General features: G+C 36.0%; 1 protein-coding gene and 1 long non-coding RNA gene across 2 annotated transcripts; both read left to right on the forward strand.

Annotated features, from left to right (window-relative positions):
* The first annotated feature begins 533 nt into the window (after positions 1–533).
* LOC118487158 (wall-associated receptor kinase-like 14) lies at positions 534–14,578 on the forward strand. The gene is made up of 3 exons (XM_035983715.1): positions 534–1,404; positions 12,929–12,967; positions 13,050–14,578. Exons 1-3 carry the CDS (start codon positions 612–614, stop codon positions 14,342–14,344), a joined length of 2,127 nt encoding a protein of 708 aa, XP_035839608.1. The 5' UTR covers positions 534–611; the 3' UTR covers positions 14,345–14,578.
* A 1,149-nt stretch (positions 14,579–15,727) lies between these two features.
* Positions 15,728–16,269, forward strand: LOC118487159. The gene is made up of 2 exons (XR_004880506.1): positions 15,728–15,933; positions 16,020–16,269. It is a non-coding gene; the product is annotated as an uncharacterized LOC118487159 (long non-coding RNA).
* Positions 16,270–22,384: the final 6,115 nt, after the last annotated feature.

Consider the following 22,384-nt stretch of genomic DNA (forward strand, 5'->3'; position numbering starts at 1 on the left):
TATTATTATTATTATTATTATTATTATTATTATTATTATTATTATTATTATTATTATTATTATTATATTATTATTATTATTATTATTATTATTATTATTATTATTATTATTATTATTATTATTATTATTATTATTATTATTATTATTATTATTATTATTATTATTATTATTATTATTATTATTATTATTATTATTATTATTATTATTATTATTATTATTATTATTATTATTATTATTATTATTATTATTATTATTATTATTATTATTATGAACGACAAATTTGGATCACTGACGGATCACTGGACCATTTCCACTAGGCATAATGCCTATACACCAATTCAGAAGGAAACCCAATAAATATGGAAAAACCTTCTTGTGGGAATCGAACCCAAGACCTATTGAGTCTTATCCCACCCGCAAAATGCCACATGCAAAGCGAATTTACTCTTTAATGACTTCCTTTTTTAATTTTGAATTGAATTTGCATCAAATCAGAAGTCAAATATCCTTACTTAAATGCCAATTTGCTACCATCTCTCTCCTCCAGCAGAAATCATCACATCTCTCTTGTGTATGATGTATCTAACCATTCATGAACAAATCAACAAATCATGAACTTGTCAACAATATCACCCACATGTTCACACTTCTTTAATAAAACACCAAACATGCTTCTCCATCTCCTCTTCTTTTCCGTTATCCTAACAATCACATCCCCATCACCAACGTCCGTCCAAACAAACTGCACTCGCGTTTGTTCAGACGGACGTGGGACAAACTCTGTCCCATACCCGTTTGGATTCTCCGACGGCTGTGAAATCCGTCTGGATTGCACTGCCGCCGGACAAACAAACGTTGGAACTTACAACGTCCAAAATATCACTAGTGATCACATGATGGTTAATTTTCCAGCAAACTGCGACCGCGAGTTTGAACAAATCCAGTTATTTAACAACAACTCAAACTTCGCCATCACATCGCGTAACGCTTTCCTGTTGGAAGACTGCAGCTCTAACTTAAACGACTGTGTTATATCGATTACTCGAATTGAGAATCGATTCAATTTACCACGGTGTAATAGAAGTAGCAGTATGAGTTGTTACTTGGAGGAAGATTCAGCTGGGGAAGATTTTTTAAGTTTGAAAAGATTGGAAACCGCGGGTTGTCGGGTTTTGTTCTCGTCTGTGATGGTTGGTTTGATCGGAAATAATTCACGGACTTTGCCGGTGACAATGGAGTTTCAATTGCTGGAGTTGGGTTGGTGGGTTCGTGGGGATTGCGGTTGCGATGGCAACGCGGTTTGCCGGAATGTGTCGGTTGAGAACCAGAGGGTCGGGTATCGGTGCTACTGTAATGAAGGATATGCCGGAGATGGATTCATTGCCGGAGATGGTTGTCGGAGAGGTTAGTTTCTCATATTCAACTTTGGGTTAATTATTATAATATATATTAAAATTATTTGTTTATATTCTTCTTATATAAGTTTATTAATAAAATAGACATTAATATTAATAATCTTCTAGAATTTATCAATGTAAAGCTACAGAAAATTTGTTAAAAGAGAACTTAGGTGGTTTGTTTTTTTTTAAAAATTTCTTTTTGTTCAATTATCTTTGTGTCACGCAGACTATGTGCAAATGTTTAGGTCTGTTGAGTGTTTGTTTTCTTAAAAACCTTTTATTAAAAACATTTGCGCGTCTTCTTTTTGGTGCAGATGTAAGAAAGGCTTTTCTTACCTCTTCTCCCTTTCTTTTTACTCTAATATCACAAAAACAGAGGTCCAAAACCCTAGTACACCTCTTTCTCCTCCTCCACCTCGTATGTCCATATCAACATAGAAGTAGTACTTCTATTGCGTCATGCAAATGTTGTTACACGTCTTGTTATTATTGGTTTCGTTATTGATAGGATTTAATTTTTCAAAAAGAAATTGAATTAAAAAGATGAGAATAAAATGTACTTTAGATGCATATGGTATATAATTTATTGATTCTTTAACAAGAAGAAATCGTTTTATATTTGGATACTTAATTTGCAAAAAGTCAAACCATCTGATTCCTGAATTAGTTAAATACTATTATTATTGTTCCATGTCAAATTTATTACTTGGTCAACAATGTTGGGTCAAAGGATAAAAGTCGTCATCTTGGAACGAGCAGGAATTAAATATATTCAAAGTGACATGTGCCAAGGTTCTTTTAATTGGCAACCATCTCCGTCGTTTACTAATTTTGCTTTATGATTGAGGATTTAATTTCTTTTGATTTTGAATCTCTCTTTTTTAATCTTTGAGAATAATCTTAACCGAACTATATCTTAAAAACGCGTTAGAGTCGCTACAAGGCAGAAGAACCCAGTTGAGGAGTATGGTAGGATAGAAGATCGACATATATGAGACGCGTACCTTCTAGCGCTTCTTTTGGGGGCACGTGTGAGATAGAAGACCCATAAGTCTTAGGGTGGAGGTTATGGTCAATCATCCTAGAGTGTTTGAGTGAAATCCTACCTAATAATATTATGCCATGTCAACTCCATATTCCACTCCTCATTTTGCACTCAATCAGGGGGTATGGTCAATCACCCTAGGGTGTTTGAGTAGGTTAAAAAATAAAAAAATTGTGATTGGTTAAAAGGGGTTAGGACCCACCATTTTCTCAATCCCTCTGTCTCACCCATTTTGGTAAACACTCACCGATTTCCAAACTCTCTCTCCAACTCACCGAACACTCTCATCCATTCGGTATAGTCACCGATCGGTGACCTCAAATCAAACACCCAACTCCCCGCTACTATACCCTGTACCCTTAGACACCTAATAGGCTAATAGAGACTCCGATGTTGCTTTTATGCTCATCTTTTAACCATAAGCTCATCATACATTAAGTTGTCACAACCTAACTTTTACAGACGATTATCGCCATGGCCGTATTCTTTGGTAAAGGTGGTAATCCACGAAAATCAGTCGTAAAAAAATATGACCATGTGTAATCTGGTTTGAGACAGACAACCGAGGAATTATATCGAGGTATTATTGACGGGCTATCAACGACGATTTACCGACAACTTTTGGAACGTGACTACATACATCTTTTCCAACACATTACTGTCAAATATATTAGTGACACATACCGGTAGACCCATTACAAATGGCAATATCAATCAATATGTTTAATTATCATAACTTATGCATAGAACCGAGTAACAACATAGAGGAACAAGCGAACAACACTATTAATCTAAATATATATAGGATAATGCTAGATAAAAAACACTAAAATTCTTAGAAAACTCTGGAAACCCAAATGGGAAGCCATTTTTACCCAACCTCCCGACATTTTTTTTTTTGAAAAAAATTACACATGTAATATACATGTTTTAGAGTGTTTTGGGCCAAAAAAAACAAAAAAGCGCCGAAGGGAATTTTTTAAAAAAAATAAACAAATTTCAGCTCCTAACACGTGTTAAGCAAAAAATCCATAATTTCGCTGAAAATTGCTGAAACTTGTTTTTTTTTTTAAAAAATATCCCTTCGGCGCTTTTTTGATTTTTTGGCCCAAAAGTCTTAAAAACATGTATATTACATGTGTTATTTTTTTCAAAAAAAAAAAATGTCGGGAGCTTGGGTTTTCTCGGGTTTTTTATATATATAGGGTTTTCTATCTAGCCCTACCCTATATATATATATATATATATATATATATATATATATATATATATATATATATATATATATAAAGTCAAAATTACAATACGTATTACAAATATGTAAAAGCAATGCATACTTTGTCAATATTTAGAGTCCCAAACACTAGTTGTTAAAAAATGATTATACATCATCAATTCATCTTTGCTTCCCGTATCGTCATATGTGCCTTCAAGTTCTTCTTCCTCTTCACTAGCATTCTCACCGGCATTAGTTTCGGCTTCCATGAACTATCCTATGACGACTAGAGAAATGGGTTGTTATTCTCATTCACTTTTGCAGATCTTGAATGGTTTACCGGTTCATTTATTCGGAAAATTGTTAATCATTGTTCGTTTATTCAATTGAATGTGAATCATCTATATTATCAAAGAATTACATTTAACACATGAATCTCACCTCAGAATATTCCCCCCACCAGTCCCACCTTTCACCTATTTTTCCTACAATGGTCCCCCGTTAAAAAAACTTAACGGAGTTAAGCTTTTTTCCAAATTATAAACAGATTTTTAGGGCTTTTGATTAGAACAACGATACGAGTCCATTGATGTAAAACTTGCCTCGAAACGGTTCTCTAAACGATGAAAACGACGCTTCAATTCGGGTGTTTAAATTTCCAATTAACCAGAATCAAGTCACTTGGAGCACCATTTCGAAGTAAGTTTTACATCAATGGACTCGTATCATCGTTCTTATCAAAAGCCCTAAAAAATCTGTTTGTAATTTGGAAAAAAAACTTAACTCCGTTAAGTTTTTTTAACGGGGGACCATTGTAGGAAAAATAGATGAAAGGTGGGACTAGTGGGAGGAATATTCTGAGGCGGGATTATTAATGGCCAATAAAGTCTAGGTAGGATTATTACAGGCCAATTTCCCTTTGTCCTAGTTTATTAGACACAATGCAGTTATGACTAGTTAAAAGGAGACATTATGTAAATATAGTTGGAGGCAATATTATGTACATGTGGTTAGTATATAACCTATCATCATTGTAAACCCTAATTCACATCAATTCAAATAATTGCAATTCACACACTTAAAGGTGTTTTAGCTTGGTATTGGAGCTAACCACTGACCGACCACCACATTCCGGTGACATCGGAGCTTGTTTTGTTGGTTCAGTTCTGTTTGTGCATGAAGGAAAACAATATAAATCATACCTGTCACAGCAGATAGTGCAGAGGAGAATCCTGTAAGGGAGTTCGACATGCCTGTCATCTTGATCTGGTTCCTCCTTAGGGTGCTAACTGATGATGGGGACTTAGAAACTGAAAAGGGTATCGGTTATGGAGAGGAGGTTTCGTGATGATGTTATGGCTAATGGGGTGTGTGAATTGTGTAACTGTGTAACCCCTAAACCTCCACATAACTCTCCTTATATAAGCACCCAAGAGGAAACCTAATTAGTTACTAAGGGTAATATGGTCCATCAACAATTACCAACTAATTAAATAATAGGTTCTAATATATTTTGATCTCTATAATGTAAATGATTAAGATGGCTATAGATTAAATATTAAACATAATATATTTAATCTTACATTCTCCCACTTAGCCGAGTAATCATTTACTATGAGTATTAGCTAAGCCTGATCAGGAGTTAACACTCATTTTAGCCTTAAACAAGTACTATAGCAGAAAAATACAGCCGTTGAATCATTATACGACTCAGGACCCCCATTAATCATACTATAGCCTTAATTTAAAACCTAATCGTCATGATCAAAATACGCGTAAGCCCTTTGTTTGATTTGTAACCTTTTATTTGTCTATATGCCATTATACCGGTTGAACATATTCTAATAGACATACAAAATCAAACTTTGAGGAAATCTCATTAAACATAAAACATAAGCTAGTACAATATGCTCAAATAAGGTCTTTACATAATCCCATATTCCGAACATGTTCTTCATAAACCTTAGGAGGGAGACCTTTAGTCATCGGATCCGCAAGCATATCCTTAGTACTAATATACTCGATACAAAGATTATTTTCCTCAACACGTTCACGTACAAATAGATATTTCGTATCGAGATATAAACCAGCTCCAGTCGAACTGTTACTGTTCGAGAAACTAACAGCAGCTGAATTATCACAGTAAAGCTTCAATGGTCTAGAAATGGAATTAACAATTTTGAGTCCAGTGACCAGATTTCTAATCAACATTCCATGACAGGTTGCGTTATAGACAGCAATGTACTCTGCCATCATTGTGGAAGTTGTGGTCAACTGTTGTTTATGACTCTTCCAAGAGATAGGGCCGCCTGCTAACATAAAGATATAGCCCGAAGTGGATTTCTTGTCATCTTTGCATTTGGCAAAGTCAGAATCAGAATAGCCCACCACTTCCAAATGATCACTTCTTCTATAAGTCAGCTTATAGTCTTTCGTCCCTTGCAGATATCGAAGTACCTTCTTAGCTGCTTTCCAGTGATCTAAGCCAGGATTAGTCTGATAACGGCCTAGCATTCCAGCAATATAAGCGATATCTGGACGAGTACAGACTTGAGCATACATCAAGCTCCCGACTACTGACGCATAAGGTATCTGGCTCATTTGCTCCTTCTCAACCTCTGTTGTCGGACACTGAAACGAACCGAAAACATCTCCCTTAACTACTGGAGCGATGGAGGGTTTGCACTGTTGCATGTTATATCGTGTAAGGACACGATCTATGTAGGCCCTTTGGGACAATCCTAAGATCCCTTTGTTTCTATCTCGGTGAATTTCGATGCCAATGACGTAAGATGCATCTCCGAGATCCTTCATGTCGAAGTTATGCGAGAGTAACCGCTTCGACTCATGCAACATGTCTAAACTATTACTTGCCAATAGAATGTCATCAACGTAAAGGACAAGTATAGTAAAGTTGCTCCCACTCATCTTGAGGTAGGTGCATTGATCCACTTGATTCTTCATAAAACCTTGCTTCTTCATGACTTCATCAAACTTGAGGTACCACTGACGTGATGCTTGTTTTAACCCGTAAATGGATTTCTTCAGCTTACAGACTAGATGCTCCTGACCTTCAGGCTCAAAGCCTTCAGGTTGCTTCATGTAAACATCTTCGTCCAAATCTCCGTTAAGGAAAGCGGTTTTAACGTCCATCTGATGCAGCTCTAAATCGAAATGAGCTACTAGGGCCATGACGATCCTTAATGAATCTTTACGAGAGACAGGTGAAAACGTCTCTTGATAATCAATTCCCTCTTTCTGAGTGTAGCCCTTTGCAACCAATCTCGCTTTGTAGCGTTCAACGTTACCATTCGGATCCAGTTTTGTTTTGAACACCCATTTGCATCCTACGGGTTTGACTCCGTTGGGTAATTCTACCAAATCCCAAACGTCATTTTTCTTCATGGATTCAAGCTCATCAATTATTGCTTTATTCCATTCAGAAGACTGATCACTGCTAATGGCTTCATTGTAAGAGATAGGATCATTGAGCTTTCCGGGATCCATTTCAGTCAGGTAGGTAACATAATCATCCCAATTAGGAGGCCTTCTTTGCCTGGATGACCTCCTGAGTGGATTATCGGGTTCAGCGTTGTCTTGATTTTGAGCGTTTGATGTGCCTTCGTCATGAGGTATAATGGGTTCTGATTGTAGAGGTAAATTTGCAGTTGGTGCAGTAGCTTCAGGAACAATAGTTGCATTGGGTACAAGAGGAGTAATCGGAGTAATGGTAAGCGACGAGTCTCTCCCCCCGCGTCTTGTACTTCTTGCAATTCTTCGTAAGGGTTGGTACTGCTCCCACTGACCTTGAAATCCTCCAGGAACGCGGCACGCTTGGTTTCAACAATACGGGTGACATGGGAAGGACAATAGAAACGATAACCCTTAGAGTTCTCAGGATACCCGATAAAGAAACAGGTAACTGTCTTAGGGTCAAGTTTCCTTAGGAAAGGATTGTAAAGTTTTGCTTCAGCAATGCAGCCCCATACTTTCATATATTTAAGACTCGGTTTCCTTCCTGTCCAAAGTTCATAAGGAGTTTTAGGGACAGACTTAGAAGGAACTCTATTGAGTATATGAACAGCTGCTTTTAACGCTTCAGTCCAGAGGAATAATGGTAAGTTAGTGTTGGCTAACATACTGCGCACCATGTTCATAAGGGTACGGTTTCTTCTTTCAGCGACACCGTTCTGCTGAGGTGTACCAGGCATGGTGTATTGGTTCACAATCCCCTGGCCCTTACAAAACTCATAAAATGGACCAGGAGCTTGACCCACATCAGTATGTCTTCCATAATACTCACCGCCTCTATCTGATCTCACAACTTTAATCTGACGATCTAATTGCTTTTCAACTTCAGCCTTATAATCTTTAAAAGTTGTTAGAGATTCAGATTTCTCCTTAATAAGATACAAGTACATGTAACGAGAATAATCATCAATAAAAGTGATAAATGAAGTATGTCCTGTTATGCCAGCGATTTGGTAGGGACCACTAATGTCAGTGTGAATGAGTTCTAATAAATTAGAACTCCTAGTGGCACCTTTCTTATTCGCTAATGTCATTTTACCTTTAAGACATTTGACACATGTTCCAAAGTCAGAGAAATCGAGAGGAGGTAAGACTTCATCCTTTACGAGACGATTTAATCGCTCTTTTGAAATGTGGCCTAAACGCTGATGCCACAACATGGATGAAGTCTCTAAGTCTCGTTTCTCTTCCATCTTTGTGAGTGATTCATTAATGTTATATGACAACAAAGATTTGGAAAAGCCATCATCTAGTTCTAATCTATAGAGACCTCCATCCAGAACACCAGTACCATAAAGAACAGAATCATAATGGATAGAGAGTTTGCGATGACCATGGGAAACAATAAAACCGTCCATGTCTAACTTTGGTCCTGATACAAGGTTCCGAGTTACCTCAGGAACATATAAGGTATCATAAAGTTTAATACATAAACCAGTTTTCATAACTAATTGTAATGTTCCAATGGCCTTCACTTCTAATTCTCGATCATCCCCAACCTTAAGCGTTCTTTGGTTTCTTTCCAGCTTCCGGATTGAAAGGAATCCCTGAGTAGAATTGGTAACATGAACCATAGAACCAGAATCAAACCACCAAGACTTAGCAGGAACACTTAAATTATAGGACTCAAGGATCATAAAATAATCGTTACCTTTCTTAGCCAGCCACTCCTTAAAGTCAGGGCATTCCTTCTGCATGTGTCCTGTCTTTTTACAGAACTTGCAGCGGATACTGCCTAAGGAGTTCTTAGAGCTGGAAGGTGCACTTGTATTAGGGTTAGGATTAGACTTATGGACTTTAGAAGCATCCTTCCTCTGATAATTGTGCTTCCTTTTCTTAGGATTGGAGGTAGTAAAGTTGGCAACATCAGTATGGCGATCCATCCTCATACGCTCCTCCTCCTGTACGCACATAGCGACCAGCTCACTCATCGTCCATTTTTCCTTCTGAGTGTTGTAGTTGATCTTGAATGCTTCAAAAGACGAAGGAAGCGAAGTAATGATGAAATGAACAAGGAAACCATCACTGATTTCCATTTCCAGCCCCTTCAGCTTATTGGCCATGTCATTCATCATCATGATGTGCTCGCGAATGCCGCTCCTCCCATCATACTTAGTTGTCACCAGCTTAAGAATAAGAGTACTAGCGTGCGCCTTAGACGTCCCTTTGAACTGAGCCTCCACATGTTCTAAGTAGGTTTTAGCATCTTCAGAATCAGGAATAGCTCCCCTGATTGCATTGCTTATGGATTGCTTCATAAACATGAGAGACATGCGGTTACACCTAGTCCACTTTTCATGAGTTAACTGCTCAGCAGCAGTACTTTGAGTGGTAAGGTCCGCTGGCTTTTTCTCTCTTAGAGCATAATCGAAATCAAGCAATCCGAGAGTAAGCATGAGAGCATCCTTCCATGCAGCAAAGTTATCACCAGTCGAAGGTGGAATCCCGCAGTTGGGTGCTGATAGTGGAAATAAGATGAGCAAGTTATGATACTAAGGAAGAAAAACTAATGTGATCTATGGGCACGTTAAACTAAGGCAGGCAAAATAATGACCATTTTACATAATGAAGCTGTGATAATGTCTATTACTAACATCAAAATAATAGACTTAACTAAAAAATTCTACTTAAACGAAAACAAAACAGCTTTGGCCAGAAGTGTAATCATTTAAGCATATGTGCAAAGTGGTTGTAACAAATCAGCTTTGGCCAGAAATTGAAACAATCACTTTAGTTATGCACTTGCTAAGTATGCCATCTATGAAAGAATTAAATCAGCTTTGGCCAGATATTAAAACATTCATGCTTATGATGCACACTTAACATAGCTTTCGTAATACTTGAATGATAAGTAGATGTATCAAGTCAGCTTTGGCCAGAAATGATATATCAAAAGCTCATTCAAGTTAAGCTATTTCTGGTTTTGTAAAACATTACATTATCTGATTCTGATTAATTAACTAAGTAAATTACAAAACCATTTATTTAATAGCAAACTACCCGTTAGCGCGGATCGCAACCACGATCTCGACTAATGACGTTATGGTTGCGAGTCGCAACTACGGTCTCGACTAATCACGTTATGGTTGCGAGTCGCAACTACAGTCTCGACTAATCACGTTATGGTTGCGAGTAGCAACCTCATGGTTGCGAGTGATGACGTTATGGTTGCGAGTAGCAACCTCATGGTTGCGAGTAGCAACCTCGCTAACAGCTGTTAATTGTGATATCATAACCGAAAATTCGAAATTTAAGGGATTAAGAGATATTCTTTCCTGTTTTAAGCTGATCTAATTTTGTCAACAGATTTCGAAATTGTAATCTCTTTATCCTTTTAACAGTTTTCCAAAAAACTTTAGAGGAAAAAATAGATCAAAACTAGGAAAAAACACTTAATAATCCGAATCATATTCCAAATCATAACAGAATACTTCGAATTTTCTCAAGAACATGATGAACCCTAAAACATAAAACATAAATTCTGGAACCCGAAACCTGAATTTTAATAGTCTTTTCTAAATAGATTTCGGCTAAACATAAACAAGTTAATTCCGAATGAACATATCATTAATCTTCTTCCGAAAATCATGATTTCGAGTCGATCTTCATGACTCGAAACCGGCTGTGACGGTTTTGTAAAATTATAAAGAAAATAATCCGTTTTCCAAGTTTCAATCCCAGAATTATGGATACGAAAACAGAATTGACTAATCAACATATGCTCTGATACCACATGTTGGTTCAGTTCTGTTTGTGCATGAAGGAAAACAATATAAATGATACCTGTCACAGCAGATAGTGCAGAGGAGAATCCTGTAAGGGAGTTCGACATGCCTGTCATCTTGATCTGGTTCCTCCTTAGGGTGCTAACTGATGATGGGGACTTAGAAACCGAAAAGGGTATCAGTTATGGAGAGGAGGTTTCGTGATGATGTTATGGCTAATGGGGTGTGTGAATTGTGTAACTGTGTAACCCCTAAACCTCTACATAACTCTCCTTATATAAGCACCCAAGAGGAAACCTAATTAGTTACTAAGGGTAATATGGTCCATCAACAATTACCAACTAATTAAATAATAGGTTCTAATATATTTTGATCTCTATAATGTAAATGATTAAGATGGCTATAGATTAAATATTAAACATAATATATTTAATCTTACATGTTTTTCAACCTAGATATTCATAAAGCTTTCTATTGGATTGTTTTTTACATCTGAGGTTGATATCTCACTCAAAAAGTGATTTTTGGACCTGGGTTTCTGTAGATCTGTTTTTTGCGACAACACTACAGGTGACATTCCCGCATAACTCTTTGCGACACTTTCTGTGACACTCTCACGAAACTCTCGCTTCTGAATGCAAGTTCAACTAGCAGCAACATTGCTATCGACACTTCCTGGTGACATTCCCAGTGACACTCTCGCGACACTCTCTTCGATACTCTCCATGAAACTCTCATGCGACACTCAGGAAACACCCTGTTACAACATACATACAATAGCCATATTAGGCTAGAGGGTATGGTGATGGTCCTCCAAGGAAGGATGATCCGCCACGTAGGCGCCACGTCATAGTTCTCCCAAGGATGGTCCATCTTACAAAACTAGAGGGTATGGGAGGATGATCCTACCCCACCATTTTTATATTTTTTTAATCTTTCCCTTTTATTGGTCCATCCCACAAACCTACCCCATATTTTTTGTCTTTTTGTGAGCGTGGCAATCGTCTAGTTGGTGCCGGAGAGGACGGGGACGGATGGGGGCGGGCTGGTGTGCCGGGCGTCGCCGAGGGAGGACGAAGCTGGCGACGGAACCATACCGTCCAGCCTTACTCCCTCTAACTCCACAAGAAAAATCTGCCACACAACTCGCACAAGTTTGCTTTCACCATGTCTCCTACAGATTATGAGTATTGGAAGACCATGATTGAACCTTTCTTGATCACGAACAACCTTTATGGTTACATTGACAACTCAATCCCTTGTTATGATATATCTATTGTCACTATTAATCCAACTTTCACAACATGGATTGCTAATGATGCTCATGTTCGCATGATCATCATTTCTACTATTTGATAAATACAATGGTCTCAAAACAAATTTTCTGACGCGTCCAATTTCCTTGCAATTTAATGAACTGTTTGGTCTATTCACAGACCATAACTACATGGTTACAAATCCTACACAACCCACTGTTGCTGCCTTTACAACCATGTTTAAAACACAACTCATCACATTTAATATTGTCCTAATGTGTATCCAAAGCTCATCGTTTTTTTTCTACTTGCCTCTGTAAAGAGTTCCTAGAAGACCACACATACATCTTGAAGTCTATTTCATGTAAATATGCGTAACTATTAAGTTCTCCTTTCATTCTGAAATTAAAAAACGTTGAAGATATTTAATACTAGACATTCCTTATGACCCAACATCTTTTCTGTCCACGAGCGATGTGAGAGTTACGCAGATTGTCACAACCACACTCTTTGTAACTCATCATTCTTGATGAGATTTGTCCATTATCTTAAATGGATAAGTGGCTCTAATATAATATGCAACATGTAATCAGTGTGGAGATCATATATTTGCTAGTGTATTAAGTAGATTGAAGCAATGAAGCTGTTTATTTAAAATCAATAACAACATTAAGGCTGCAATATTATAGACATCTTAACACGATTTGTGTTTGTATAAGACTGTTTTCTTTACTGATCCAATTAACTTGCAACAGTGAAGAACGTTGGAGCTAGAGCAGGCGTGCTTATCGGAGGTAACCTTTACAACTATGCATACACTACATTTTATCATCATACTATCAAGTTATAAACGATACAAACAATAATATTTTTCAGGAATCATCGGCGGAGCTTCTTTGATCTTAGCCGTGGCGCTCATTTGCTACTGCCATAGAAAACGAGCAGCTTCTATAAGAAACCAGCGACTCGTGAAACGCCAAATTTCAGAAGCCAGAAATAGCTTCAATGTCCCTTTTTACCACTATAGAGAAATCAAGAGAGCCACCAACTCATTCTCGGAGGAACAACGATTAGGCGTAGGCGCATATGGCACGGTCTATGCTGGAAAGCTAAGCAGCAACGAGTGGGTTGCTGTCAAGAAGCTACGAAACCGAGAGAATGATGGAACTGGACACAATCAAGTAATGGACGAGATCAAACTTATCTCAACAGTTAACCACCCTAACCTTGTTCGCCTTTTGGGCTGCTGCATTGAGCAAGGCGAACAGATTCTTGTTTATGAGTTCATGCCAAATGGAACACTTGCACAACATCTACAACGAGAAAGAAACACAGGTCTTCCATGGACCGTAAGGCTCGCGGTTGCAACCGAAACTGCACAAGCTATTGCTTATCTTCACTCCATGAACCCTCCCATATATCATAGAGATGTTAAGTCTAGTAATATACTTCTAGATTATAACTATAAGTCAAAAGTTGCGGATTTTGGTCTCTCTAGACTCGGGTTGTTAGACGATTCGCACATATCAACCGCCCCACAAGGGACACCGGGGTATGTGGACCCAGAGTACCACCAAAACTTCCATCTATCTGATAAAAGTGATGTTTATAGCTTCGGGGTGGTTCTTGTAGAAATAATAACCGCATTAAAGGTTGTTGATTTTTCGCGCCATCATAGTGAAATAAACTTGGCTGCTCTTGCTATAGACAAGATTGGAAAAGGGTGTGTGGATGATCTAATAGACCCGTTTTTAGAACCGAATCGCGATGCGTGGACGCTTTCATCAATTCACAAGGTTGCTGAGCTGGCATTTCGATGTTTGGCGTTCCATGGAGACGTGAGACCATCGATGGAAGAAGTAGCGGATGAGCTGGAACAGATTAGACTCTGCGGGTTAAACACGGGGGATGATAATGTAACCTTAGCAGCATCATCGGCTGCATCGGTTTCTTCATCACCGTGTAATGGTAGTGAGAAATCAATAGGTGAGTCCATACGAAAGAATGTGGTCGCGATTCGGAGCTGGAGGTTCGGTGTTCCTCATGTGAGACATGATTGTTTAAAGAATTCAGAAGAGAAGAAAGATGGTTCAAGTGCCTTTGTGCAGAATGTAAGGTTAAGTGAGCAGAGTTCACCCTCAGGCAACAGCTTGTTAGGCAATGTTGTTTAGTGAAAATGAAACTGATGATACTAATGGAATGGTAGCAATCTAAAGGAAACGGAAACTGATCGGTTGTAAATACACAGAAGAGTCGAATGCAATTCCCTTGGTGTGATTTGGTTTGGTTTGGTTCGGTTCGGTTCGATTCGGTTATTCTAACCGAATTATATAATTAAGTTTTTACAAATTGGCTTAACCTTTTGTTTTTTGTTTGGGTAGTTTTAATTCGGTTTTGTTGATTAATTTGGTTATGTTTGGTTATTTGTTTTTTCTGCTCACCAACGTAGATGATGCTTATGCCCGCATGTTGTTGAACCAAAACCGTATTGCTACACAACGGTAGCATTACAGTGGTAGCTCCTAAAATTGGGAGTTCAACTTTCACCTCTATTCAAGACACCATCATACCATGTTTCATTAAGGCCGCAATATTTATGAAATTTCTCTACGTACGTGAACTAATCTAAGAGTGACGCAGAATGAAAGCAAAAGAGAAATACGCAAGAGAGAAATTGATGTGTTAAATAAAGAGGAAGACATTATATCAAGGTTTTACACAGAATTCTAAATTTGCAAAATTAAAAATTGAAAAGTTAACTAGTGAAACTAATTAAAAACATAAATAATGTAAATTTAGGCAATTAATGATGAACATTTTTTTACACTAAAAATAGACTTTTTAGAAAATGTTAATATATTTGAAGGAAAACCTACTTGTTTTTGTTACTTTTAGGGTGAAAGGGGTGCACCCCGCATAAGATGGGGTAAATCTATTCTTCCGATATTCTCAACGAAATCATGTTTTAGTCTTCAATGCGTATCTTCATCCATAAACTCGTTTAAAATGAGTTGGGTTTATATAGTTTAAAATGGGTTGGTGTGAGTTTGTTTAAAATAGGTTGGGTTTATATAGTTTAAATTTATTAAAAAAAAGACTTTTTTTTTTAATTCAAACGGCTAAATAGCCATTACCTTCCAAGTTCCAACGGTCCAAAAGTCAAAGCAACGTTCACATGATTCAACATGGTGACAAGTCCCCGATTCCACTCCACCACACGCGGCAAAGGGGAACGGCGGCGGTGTTCCCCACACAGTAAAGGGGTTCACCGCCTCCCTTGATGCACCCGCCCCGTTCACCCTTATATTCACTAGCTCTAGGTTGCCTTTCTTGTTCGTTCAGTCTTATGTTAAATCATTGGTTTCCTAGGCATCTTATTATAATAATAATGGTGTACAGCAAATCATGTACATCTCCAATGAAAATCGTTATCTTCACCATTTACTAGACACCTTTTTGTCGATGGTAACAAAGTATTTGTATCCATTTATCTTCTATAAAAGTGGGAAATGGTTTAGAGGGGGCTACAAGCAACATTATATAACATTAACAATGTGTTTCAGGGTGGCTTGCAAGACATGTGGAAAATATGGTTGGGGAGGTTGTGGGGAACATCTTAAAACACTCTATGCTAGCATAGAGACGGGTAAGCATTGTATGTGTCGTTCATGGCCCGGCGTTGTCATCCCATCAAGTCATAACCCATCAGCCTCAACCACGACCACCACCACTGCCGCCACCACCACCACAGCCACTGCAGGTACTGAACGGTATCACTAATACTCATACCAGTATATCTATTTCTTTTCAAGATTTTAAATAAGGAATTGGACTTGGTATTGGCAGGTTAAGTTGAGCGTTATGGAATCTTGATGATCAGGGGCAGGTGGTATGTTAGTTTGGAAGCCTGTGTACTTTTCATAATAAAAGAATAATTGTTGTTGGATACCATCGTATCCTTTCCACAAACTATTGTTGGGAAAGTAGTTATGGATTGTAATAATGTTACATGTCTTGGGAACGTTTGCGTTAATTGGGTTATTTTTATACGCATGTTCTAGATAAATCAAAGGGAAAGAAGATAAGTTTTTGGCTATTTTTTATTTATTGTAAAAAATAAAAGTAAAAATGTTAAAACACACACGCACGTTACGAAGTGCTAACTCGTCAAATCCAGACCAAATATAAAACATTATCATGAAAAAGAATACCTAAATCAGAATAATAGCAAAACCAAAGTAAAAAAAATAAATAGAATAATAGAGTTTTTTTCCCAAACTAGTGTAGATGCAAAAAGTATTTACCTATTTGGGTACTTTGAAAAATATTTACCTATTTGGGTACTTTTCTATATCTCTTTAATTTTTAACCTAATTTATACATTTCTTTTATTTTTCTACCCAAAGTAAAATTAGATTACTCACAGAATTAGAATCAGCAAAAATATAAGTAATTATTTTTTGTAAAAAAATAAAAAAATCTGCAAATATTCAAAAAAAATCTGCAAAAATTCTACAAAAAAATCTGCGAAAAATCCACAAAAATATATTAAAAAAAAATTCTACAATAATTATGCAAAGTTAAAAAAAAACTGCAAAAAATATTATAAAAAAAACCATATAATCTACACTAGTTTGGAAAAAACTCCATTTCTTTTTCCGTTTTATTTTCTTTTTATAACCTGAAATTGTCTAGGCCCCGTTTAAACTAAGCTTATAAAAAAAATAAAACAATAAATTCACAAATTTACTCCCCTAAGTTATATCGATTAAGTGATAGTAATCTGGTGGAAAGTTTGATATTTCAAACAATTTTATTTAAACTCAAGCAATTTATAAAATAAAGTTACAAATTTCAAATTTCTTGAAATTTGAGTTTTGAGAAAAGATCCTAAATATTTTAATTATTTCAATTTTATTAATAGTGATTATTTCTCCAATATTATGTACGTATAAGTAGTTTGGTTTTTTTTTTATAGATATTAACCCCAACGAACTACACAATATGGACCATCAAATCCATCAACTATTACCCTATAGATATGGTTTTTTATAATATTTTTTGCAGATTTTTTTTTAATTTTGCAGAATTATTGTAGAATTTTTTAATATATTTTTGCAGATTTTTTGTGGATTTTTCGCAGATTTTTTTTGTAGAATTTTTGCAGATTTTTTTTGAATACTTGCAGAATTTTTTATTTCTTAAAAAAAATAATTACTCATATTTTTGCTGATTCTGATTCTGTGAGTAATCTAATTTTACTTTGGGTAGAAAAATAAAAAGAAATGTATAAATTAGGTAAAAAATTAAAGAGATATAGAAAAGTACCCAAATAGGTAAATATTTTTCAAAGTACCCAAATAGGTAAATACTTTTTGTATCTACACTAGTTACTCTAGAATAATATGTGTAATATAAAAATAAATAGAATAATATGTATAATAATTAGTTAAAAGTTACGAAAAAATAATGAAAGAAAGTAAACGTAATCATTTTTTCTTTTAGTCCATATTTGTGTGTTCGTTACTATGCGAATAGTTAGATGGTGTGTGTTGTATATGTTTGTATTAACGCATGTGTTTAATAAAACGCATGAGACACGCGTATTAGTGTTCTAACGCATGAGATATGCGTTTGAGGCTCCCAAATGCATATGTCATGCCCTATATATATACAGAGTCATGCGTTGGTTGTCATATGTTTTAGAATTAGGAGATCGAACACACTTGTTCTCTCTTTGAGCTTAAAGATGTTAACGCTTTCGGTATTAATGAAAACATGTGTTGACTAAACGTTATGCTGCCGAAATTGTTATAACTATCTAAAACTTCCATCAAGAACGTATTATATACACTATTCCGTAGGATTTCGATACTTAAATCACGTTTTTTTTCATTTGTATCAGAGCTACGGTACCAATCTAATCGATCTAACAGTTGATTCGATTACCTACGCTCTTGATTAGAGTCATTTTGTCACGTTTTTTGGTTCTTGACGTAAAAGGAAGGTTAAAACGAATGGGTCTTGTGTCACGAGTCATATGTTCAGAAAATGTCACGCATGAGACATTCGTTCTACATAGACATACGCCGATGAAATGTATTAAAATGCATTATTTGTTCGCAATTAGAAGACCAGTGTTCAAAAAAAAAATTGGTGATATATTTTTTTTAAAATTTTATATGAGTTTGGTCTTTAGCGTTAAATACGTATGTTCGAGAACGCGTTGGACTAATAGTAGATTGTTTGGGATAATGAAATCATAGAATAGTAAAGTAGTGGCGTAGTCATAGAGACCGGAGCAAATGTTTATCATGGTGAAGTGTACTATTATGGGCCAAAAAGTCATATATTCCGCATTTGTGTATGAAAAGGTTTATTAGAGATAAGAATTTGCCATGAATGAGGAGGAATACAAATTTTAGTGTTAAAATTTTGAATTGATTAATCTTGGAAATTCAGAAGATATGCAACAGTATCCGGGTAGTTCTGAGAAAAAAATGTTTGGTGATGCATAGTATCTCAAATTCTTCAGTTTCAGAAGAAACAAATTGAAGTTCTTGTTTTCGTGAGGCTGGTTTGCATATGATATCAAATTGTTTAATTTTCTAAACTTCTAGTTTTCATGGGAGTTTTCAACATCAGATCATTGGCAAGTCCGTGATAAGGGGTTGATCGTGATGGCTCTGCATGGAAAAGACTACAAATTAAATTTTCTGCATGATGATCTATCCACTGAACTATCCGTCATGTTTGAAGATCACATTGTTTACCAAATGTTGTTCATGGAGAAGACTACAAATTTGATGTTCGAAGAATGTTTATCTTTATACCTTGAATATCACAGTGTCTTACTGGATTATTGAGTTCCAATAGGTTTGCATAATGTGGAGATCATCGTTTACATTGACCAGGCATTGAAAGTTCTGACTCATAGTATTTTCTAGGTCATATTGTCCGAAAAAGCTACATGAATTGCATTGCTAACTCAATTAGGATTCAGAGATTTCAGAAAGATTTCATTAGTGATATCTATTATGAGTCTGACTATCCGAAAGAGGGCTCAAGTACGATTCAGAGACATTCGATCATTGATAAGCTGATACTTTTGGTTACAGAAAATGAGATTTCCTTTCCATTATAGCCAACCAGAGGATCGTGTAAGGAATTACGAATATGAATTGTCAGATTTTCTACAAGCTCGAAGCATCAGTCAATGGGAATCTGCAGATCATTGATTGAAGTTGCAGCATATTCAAGACGACTTTCAGGTTTGTCGTTCAAGATTCGATAACAACGGATCATCTGTTATAAGTGTAGAAATATTTTTTTCCTGGTTTATAATAACTATATCAAATTTCTGGTAAGTCAGATATTCAGTATCGTATTTTATGGTAATTGGTATAATTTCAAATTTTAACTTAAATGTGAAATATCTCTAAACTAATTTTTGTTAAGATCTATAATTTTAATTTTATGATTTAAAATCCTCCTATGTAATCCTCCTTTAATAACAAGTTTACTATTTAATTTAATAATATGTTTACATTATATATAAAACGTATAACTAAGTAAACACTCCTTAAAAAATCAATTTAAAAAATTCAATAAATTATGTTTTCATTTCACATTGTATCATTTATTCGGTCCCGGTGTATTCCCCTCATAATACACGAGTTAAAAAACCTTTTTCTCTCGTTGTATGTTTTACGATGACAATAAATAAAATTTAAGGACAATTCAAGAGTTGGTTTCTTTTTAAAACAACCAGTATTTTCACATGGTCTCTACATGACTTTTCCAAAGTTAAAAATAGAGATGGACTTAAATAGTTAATTGTTAATAAAAAGAGTAAACTGCCAAAATGGTCTCTGAGGTTTGATTACTTTTGTCACTTTAGTTCAAAACTTAAACCTTATGAATCTGGGTCCCTATAGTTTCAAGAGTTAAATGCTTGGTTGGTCCCTGTGGTTTGCAAAAATTGCAGACTTGGTCCTAGTGGTTTACTAATTACATGCGTGGTCCCAAAAGTTGTAAAAAATGCACTCGGTTGGTCCCCTGACCTAACCTCTGTTAATTTTTTCAGTTAACTCTGTGTGAAATGACTATATTATCCCTGAACAATTAAAAGAAATAAAAAAAATATATAAACCTTCTTCTCTTTTTCTCTAAGAAACACCCAAACGGACACTCCCTTAATGTGCGGCCACACCCTCTGTACCCCTCTCCTCCTCCGACGACCGGAGCCGTCACTCCGGCGACGTTCTCCGGCAAGCAAACCACACCCCAAACACAGCTCTCTTGTAGCACCATATTTTGCGGTTAATCGGAGTTCTATCAGAAACCCGATTCATTGCCGGAGCTTCCTCTAATCCACTCTCTCCGATTATGAGCCACAAAGGCTTTTCAAAGCTAACTAAATTACCCTGCTATTTTCATCGTTGTAGTAATAGTACGGCGGATGTTGTTTCGATGTTCTCTCCTCTTCGTATCGCCGGATCTCATCACCGTCGTCACGTCAGCGGCTCAACGAATCACAAGCACCTCAAAGAAAACGATGTCGTTCACGTCTATTCTTGCTCGTCTCCACACCGCACACCTTGCGGATGCCAGAGTTATCGGGTCTTTGAACTTAACGCCGCAACCTTCACCCACTTGCATTTCCAACCTTTTGAAATATCGGAGATATTATTACTGTTAGTTATTGTTATAACTAGTGTTCAGATTCAGAAGCCTAATAGATGTCTAGATTCAGATTAGATTGTTTATCTTCATGGAGATCTTGATCTAATGATTGTAGAAGCTCGATGTTTACCTAATACGGATCTGTTATCGGAGCGTATGCACCGGTGATGGTGGTTTCCGGTGAACTGTGTGAATTCGCCGGTGTCGGAGAAACAGAGGTAAAGTTGCAATTGTGTGTAAACAGTGTGGGTTTGGGTTTTTCTTAGAGTAAAGAGAGGAGGTTGATGTATTTTTTTTTATTTCTTTTAATTGGTTAGGGATAATATAGTTATTTCACACATAGTTAACTGAGAAATTTAACAAAGGTTAGGTCAGGGGACCAACCGAGTGCATTTTTGACAACTTTTAGGACCACGCGTGTAATTAGTAAACCACTAGGACCAAATCTGCAATTTTTGCAAACCACAGGGACCAACCAAGCATTTAACTCTAGTTTCAATTTTGTTTCCATTTTCATCCAAAAGCAAAATCTGTTAATATTTTTCAGTTAACATTCAATTTTTTTTGTCTTTTTCCTGCCATTTAATAAAGGGCAAAATGGTCAGATTTTTTTAATTTGTTATAATAACACGTTAAAAGACCAATTTGCCCTTCATTAAAAGGGAGAAAAAAAGATAAAAAAACTGGATGTTAACTGAAAAATCTGACCAGATTTTGATTTTAAATGAAAATGGCAATAAAATTGAAACCAAAAGGATCTAGATTCAAAAATATTGACTTTTGGACTAAAGTGACAAAAATCACCAAAAATCTCAGAGACCATTTTAACAGTTTACTCTAATAAAAATGGTAAGCTTCTGAAAAGGGCATCCAATGTTGTCTACAAAAAATTTTAAAAAGTTGTAATTGGTATTTGTATTAATAGGTTCATAAATTGTAAATCTAGCATTGGCTGGTAATTTTTCATTATTTTATATAATGTAATGTCTCATTATTTATTATAAATGTTTGTTTATTATACACTTGTTAATACCCAGTATACTACAGGGTCTACAAGCTAGTTCCATATATCTTTTTAGGCTAAATTATATTTTTCGTCCTTTATATTTATAGTAGGTTGCAATGGATAACTTTTAACTTCAATAATTACAGTCACAATCCTTTATTTGGAAAACGTATTAACCTTTCGTCCTTTAGTACTAAACAAGTTAAAATTTTCAATTATGTCTATCCACTTAAGGGTATTCTGGTCATTTCATGTTTTTATTTAAAATGTTCATTAATAAATAAACATCATATTCCCCAACTCTTACCTTAGGCTAGAGGGTATGGTGATGGTCCTTCAAGTGAGGATGATACGCCACGTAGGCGCCACGTCATAGTCCTTCTAAGGATAGTCCATCTCATAAAACTAGAGGGTATGAAGGATGGTCCTAGTCATAGTCCTCCCCACCAATTTTATGTTTTTTAATTTTTTAATCTTCTATTTTTTTAACGTTTAACTAATAAAAACAAAATATATAAAT

The sequence above is a fragment of the Helianthus annuus genome, chromosome 15 (genome assembly GCF_002127325.2).
Source record: "Helianthus annuus cultivar XRQ/B chromosome 15, HanXRQr2.0-SUNRISE, whole genome shotgun sequence".
Lineage (NCBI taxonomy): Eukaryota > Viridiplantae > Streptophyta > Magnoliopsida > Asterales > Asteraceae > Helianthus > Helianthus annuus.

What these genes read in the sequence shown, in the direction of transcription:
- LOC118487158 (XM_035983715.1), top strand. Translation starts at nt 612, where the DNA reads ATGAACTTGTCAACAATATCACCCACATGTTCACACTTCTTTAATAAA. An exon ending in CGGAGATGGTTGTCGGAGAG is followed by an intron (nt 1,405 to 12,928) that starts GTTAGTTTCTCA and finishes AACTTGCAACAG; the next exon opens with TGAAGAACGTTGGAGCTAGA. An exon ending in AGCAGGCGTGCTTATCGGAG is followed by an intron (nt 12,968 to 13,049) that starts GTAACCTTTACA and finishes AATATTTTTCAG; the next exon opens with GAATCATCGGCGGAGCTTCT.